This window comes from Asparagus officinalis, unplaced genomic scaffold (assembly GCF_001876935.1).
Source record: "Asparagus officinalis unplaced genomic scaffold, Aspof.V1 AsparagusV1_Un656, whole genome shotgun sequence".
NCBI classification, from domain to species: domain Eukaryota; kingdom Viridiplantae; phylum Streptophyta; class Magnoliopsida; order Asparagales; family Asparagaceae; genus Asparagus; species Asparagus officinalis.
In genome coordinates, this window is record NW_017972917.1 from 66,113 (window position 1) to 72,498 (window position 6,386).

Genomic DNA, 6,386 nt, shown 5'->3' on the forward strand with positions numbered 1-6,386 from the left:
GCCCATCCTATAAAGCTGCTGGCAAAGAAGATCCCTCATCTTGGGAGGGCCATATGACTGGAGAGATGGGTGAATCAGAGGCAGAAGACAACGTCTCGATTCATGAGTCGATATCAAGCGAGGAGGAAGTGTCGGCTCATGAAGGGGTGTCAGACCGACAAGGGGAAATTCCTATTCCTAAAGGAACGTTGGTCGGGGGTGGAACACTGGCACAAGAGTCTCTGAACCAAGAGGAGACACCCACTCAGCTACTAACCGCTTCCTCATCCTTGGTGGCCGTCGGCATTGTGGCTGATACTCCAGTGACGTCGGCTGGCACTTCGGTCGAGCCCTTGCTAACTTCCAGGACACTCTCGCTGACTGTGTTAAGCTCGCATTGGAAGAGAGCTGCCCCTTTGAGGAGTTCAAGGAGGACCTTGATTATGACATGGCCTTCTTGATCAAGAAGCTTGGTGCCACCGCGGCTAATCCGTACTTCAAGCGTTTGGAAGAGGTAGAGTGGTCTATCCGATAGCTGCTTACCCTTTGCGCGATGAGCTCCGAGATCGTTCGTCTTGCATCCGGCGAGGTTCAAGCAGCACTGGAGGAGAGCGATCGCCGACTGGATGAGACAATGTCATTGGAGGCACGGTTGGCGGAAGAGTTGGAGCATGTCAAGACCGAGAACGAACGAGTGAGCCTAGAGCAACAAAAGGTTGACTCCCGCCTCTCTCGCTTGTCTTCGGAGATAGCGAAGACCAAGCAAATCATTGCTAACGCACAAGCCTTGCTAGTCAACCAGGAGAAGGCTCGTGAACAGGTGATGGGGGAGTTAGAGGAGTTGGAGTCTCGACGGCAACTGATCGTTGGTTCCATTCAGGAGAAGGACCGAGCTCTCAAGGAGGCCAGACACACCGTCCAAGACTTGGTTTCGCTCTCCGTGGAAGATCTTCGTCGAGAGATTTTAAGGAGGCTCGAGCTCAAGCGCGCTGAGGAGATTCGCGAGGTGGAGTCGTGACTGAGAGATTTGTAATTTGCTTTTGATTTCGCCGTTGTATTCGAACCTCTTTTAATGAATGGAGTTGTCATTTTGTTCCTAGTCATCATTTCCCTTGTGTGTGCCCCACCCTTTTTTATTGTTTTTGTCATTGTTCAACATGGATTCACACTAGTCAGAGTTTGGCCGCAGGGGGATCCTAGCTGCAGGAGGATTCTAGCTGTCGGCGGATTGCAACTGAAGGCTTGTTTTATCTACAGGCGAATTTTGTCTGCAGGCGAAATTGGGGCTGACTCGAATTCCAGAGTGGTGTGCGAGCCTGATCGGGCTTGAATCATATGAGTTTAAATGACGAATTCGGCTCCAGGTGGGCTCCACCCTTAGTGGGCCACGTGTTAATTCATGCGTTTAATACGCTCGACAGTTAAGACGACGTGGGTACGTCATTTCGCATTAAAGACGGCGTAATGGACCTCTTCGTGCTCCATGCCCGATCTGGGCCGTTGGTGAGGGATTGTGTCTAGAAACTACCGGGTCTCGACCGTTCACGTGGGATCTCAAACCGTTCGGCCTTACTTTCTAACTGTTCGGTTTCGAACGGTCTGATCGAACAGCAGACAATCATCCAGGCCATGAGTATTTAACGCCCCTCCCCCTTGTTAAGGGAGGTTGTGGTTTCCTTGTTATCTTCTCCGGAGAAAACTTATGCTTCCTCTTGTTACACTCGAAATGGCGCCGAAGGTGAAGAGAGTCGCTTTGAAAAAAGGAAAGGGGGGGTCCTCCTCGGGTGCCACCGAGGCCAGCACCACTGAAGGTACCTTTCCGTCCAGGCTTTCGCCAGTCAAGTCGATACTTCTTGTTTCTAACTTTTGTTGTGTTGCCATCGTGTTGTGTAGTTCGGGAAGAAGTGCCGACTACTAAAGAGCGTGCGGCCGAGCCCATCCTAATTTCCGATGATGCATCCGAAGGAATCGCGTCTTACTCCGCCTCAAGCCCTGTTCCGCCGTCTGGGGCTGAGCCCTGCCTCAAGGTTCTACCCATTACGGCACTCGCTCCAGGTCAAGAGTCTGTCTCCTCAGATTCCTTGTCTATACAGGCTCGTGCTGAGGAATTTAAGAACGTTGTGAAGTAGGTAATTTCCCTCGTCAGTCTTAGCATGGGGACCTATGACGACTTCAAATAGTCCCTCCTAGATCGTGTGGCCAATCTCAGGCGGCTGGGTGAACGCCGGCTTGCCACACGTTATGTGCAGAGGCTCCTTTTTCTAGAGTCACGCCTAATGAGTCTGGAGACCTTGTTGTGAGAGGGTTCAGAAGTTGATGTTGAGCCCCGCCTGTCTCGCAATAGGCGTCGGGAGGCCTAGGAGCAGGAAGTCTGCTCTAGGGAGATAGCAGATCTGCAGTCCCATGTCGCCTTCTGGGTGGGTCAACAGCGCTCACTGGAAGATCAGATAGGTGACTTCACTTCCACCGTATCTCATCTGAGAGTCGAGCTGGAGCAAGTGGAGGCGACTCTAAGGGGGCTTCAAGCTGAGAGTGTAAATGTCTGCAAGACCGCTGAGGAGGAAACTCAAAATCTCCAAACGTTGCGCCAGGAAGACTCTGCCGCCAGGGCAAGTTTTGAAGATCGGGCTCGGAAAGAGGCTACAGACAAAGCCCAGGAGGACCATGCAAGAAGGGTAGCCGCGGTTAAAGCAGAGCTTGCATCCTTTAGTTTGTTGGACTAGGTTCTTAGGTCTAAGACATTTTGCTTCATTTTGCTTTTGATGTTGTGTTATAACTCGTTTGATTGTGAAGTCATAACTTGGTTCAAACGTACTATCTTAAGACTGGATGAGTGTTACACTCTTTTGGTTTCCTAAATGCGTTTGTTCATGTACTGTTGTTGCCTATTATCTTTCGGCTTTTATCTCTCTTTGTCAGGCCATTACAGGTGGGCTTTTAATTATAGGCGAATCCTAAAGCCGGATTCTACACACAGGCAAGTTCAAACCACTGGTGGATTCTGACTAGAAGCGAACTCAAGCCGCAGACAAAATTTAGCCACAGGCGCATTCTGATCATAGCCAAATCAAGTCGAAGAAGAAATTAATGCTGGTTTGGGGTAACCACGTGTCTGACTGTGGTCTCGAGTGCCCACAAGATAGACTGACATTAGCACGTCATCTCGTATTAAAGGCGGTGTGATGCGCCTCTTCGTTCTCCACGCCTGATTTGGCCCGTTAGATGACGGACACGTACTTAGTTCGTACGTCATGCATTGCCCTCTTTTCTTGTCGGAGGGGGCACCACGTTGATTGCCTTCTTCTTGTTCAGGATGGCACCGCGAGCGAATGCGTCTGATGCGAAGAGGGCAGGGGGTGATGCCTCTCCTTTGGCTCCTGCTCCTGATCGCGATTCGGAGTCTAAACCTTCGGGCCCCATTCTGACTCAGTTAGAGGAGTTGGAGAACGCCGTGAAGCAAGTGATCTCGCTCGTTGATTAGGATCGTGGTACTTACGCGGAGCTGAAGCAGTCCCTCTCGGACCGTGTGGCCCGCCTACGTTGCCAGGGTAACTTGATGCTCAGAGTACGGTGCTCAATGAGGCTCATCGATCTGGAATTACTTCTGACAAAATTGGAAGGCTTGCGACATGCGGATTTGGAGTCCGAAGTGAAGCTATTCTTGGTTCCTGTCCGTCGTTATGCCATGTGGCAACAAGAGTGTCGAAGGTGAGACATAGAAGACAAAGAGGCCCTTATTGCTCGTCTGGATCTTCGGCTCCGCCTGTTGCAATCTGACATGGAGTCTGTCATTTCTTCGATCTTTTTAGGCACGATCTCGCACAGAGGGGGAATCAGTCTTAACAGGCCTGCACATTCAGAGCGAGACGGTGGAAGGCGATCTCGCCAAAGAGAGGCGTAATCTCCCACTGCTGCTTCAGGAGGATGCCATCGCTAACGCTTCCTTCGAGGCGTCGGTCCAGCAAGACGCAGAGGAGAAAGCTCACGCCATGCATGCGGAGAAGATAGCCGCAGTCAGAACCAAGCTTACATCTTTCAACCTCCTAGAATAAACCCGTAGGGTAGGAGTAGATCCAAGATGTTATGTTTCATGTTTTGCTTCTCAAATGTAATGTTATGACTCTCCTGGTTATAAAGTCATAACTTTTTTCAAATGTACTATCTAGAAGCATCTAATAAAGTTTGCACTTTCTTGTCGTACACATGCTCTTTCCGAATTTCATCGTGTAGCCATTCAGCGTCTCGCTCATGTGACGGGTAGACTCAATTACCGGCGATTTCATGCCGCAAGTGAAGCTCAGGCCCGGGCGAGCTTGTGTTACAGTCGAGCTAGCGAGTTTGTGTTGTAAGCGAGACTTAAACTGGTGGTGAATCTTGTTCTGGAAGCGACGCTTGAATTCTGGCAAATTTGCACTACAAGCGAAACTCAAGTGTTGGTGAGTTTGCGTTGAAAACTGGACTCAAATGTTGGCGAGTTCGTGCTGCAAGCAAAACTCGAGCGCAGGCGAGTTTGAGCTGTAGGAAAAACTCAAGCGCATGCGAATTTAAGCTGCAGGCAAAACTCAAGCGCAGACGAATTTGAGCTGCAGGCCTAAAACTCAAGCGCTGGCGAGTTGGCGTTATAAACAAAACTCAGACGTAGGCGAGTTTATGCCATATGTCTGTCCGCGGACCCAAATGCTTGCCTGCTAGGGTGATGTAGGCGCATTAGTGCTCATTAATTATGAAGTGACGGGATGCTTCGCCTCTCGTGCTCAATCCGGGCGGTCGGTTTTGAGTCCCAATGGCGAAGCTTTTATGGGCGTCGAACCCGAAGCGCCACTAGAGATCTGGGTCGTCCGATCCATTTGAGACAGCGAATCCTAGCCATTCATCTTTTGGTTATATAGTGTGTCCATTGTCTCTTCGATAGAGTTCTAGTGCTTACGAAAATTCACCAGAAGAGAATTCTAACAAAAATCTCTCTGATCAATGGCCTCCAACTCTAATTCTTGTATCTTCGAGGGTGAGGGCGTTGGCTCCTCCTCCACTGCCACCGTCTGCATCCATACGCGTTCGGAATCAAGCCAAGTGTTAAGGAATCAACGAGTCATCCAACCGAGAACAGACTCGGACGAATCACGATCGAATCAAGATCAGTTTCGGACTCGAACTCAGAAGCGGATTTACTGCCAAATCAGGAATCTGACTTACTGCCAAATCAGATCAACCAATCAGAGTCTCAATCAACCGAATCACGGACAAAACCAGAAAACGGACACAACTCAAAAACTCGGAAAACCCACACCCATAGGTGGCTCGGCACAGTGTCGGCCACCCAGAGGTGGCCGACAGTGGCCGACGGTGGCCGACATTTCTCTTTTTGCGGGCACTGTCCTGAGAGCCTATAAATAGGCCTAGAGATGTTCATTTTCGGAGGTCGAACTTTCAAGAGCCGAAACTCTGCCGGATTAAAGAGCAAACTCAGAGTTTTGAAGACTTGAAGACTTGGACGTACAGATCTGATCCTCGGCGACCATCCACGTCAGAAAAGGCAGGATCTCGAGAGGAAGAAAGAACAGATCTGAGATCTACACGAGACTACACTCCAGATCTAAGCTTGGTCTTAGATCTCGAGATCTGAGCGATTATTCCCTTGGTGGATTAATCCCTCCCGGCTATTATTCCCTTCGTGGAATAATACCCGCATAATCGTGTAGATCCGACCGGATCTAGATCGCGCGGTGGTCCACGGATTAACCCCGGCGTTGGCAAAGAACCCACACAAGCAAGCAACCGCAAAACAGGAGCTTGCGATTTGTTCACAAGAGGAAAGTTGTAATTTTTACTTTTTTTCTTCTTTCTTTGATTTAGTTGTAACCGGATCTATAAAAGACCGGATCTTTGTAACCCAAGATGACAATCATATCAATGAAAAAGAAAACAGTTTTCCACGCGAACAATCTGGCGACCACAGTGGGAGCCGACGATCTCGCCAACGAGATCGATGCGTCGCAGCCGCGGATTGCAATCCCGGTCGTGGAGGAGGTCGAGTACGAGTTCGACCAAGCCAAGTTCGAGGAGTACGTGTCCTCGTCCGGCTCTATCTCCCCCCGCAAGTCCAAGAAGTTCTCCTCCGGGAGAAAAGCTCGTTGGTTTGAAGCTGCTCGGGAAGCCCACGAAGCTCTCAACCCAACTGACGCCGAAGTTGCGTCAAATGAAGTTCCACCGACCTCCAATCAGGTCAACCCAACTCCCGCCAACGCCTCTACTGTTCAGGGCGTTGTGACTCTCTCAAAGAGAGCCCGCCAGAGGCGTCGTCAACGCCTTGCGCGGCAATTCGCTAAGGCGATGGAGTCTACGGACGGATTCCGCTACCACGCGGAGTTGAAGAACAGAAGAGGCAAACAGCCTCAACCACCAATGAA

General features: G+C 50.3%; 1 protein-coding gene across 1 annotated transcript; it reads left to right on the forward strand.

Annotated features, from left to right (window-relative positions):
• Positions 1-532: 532 nt before the first annotated feature.
• On the forward strand, positions 533-997 carry LOC109828040 (tropomyosin alpha-1 chain-like). The gene has a single exon (XM_020395076.1). It carries the CDS (start codon positions 533-535, stop codon positions 995-997), a length of 465 nt encoding a protein of 154 aa, XP_020250665.1.
• The last annotated feature ends 5,389 nt before the right edge of the window (positions 998-6,386 follow it).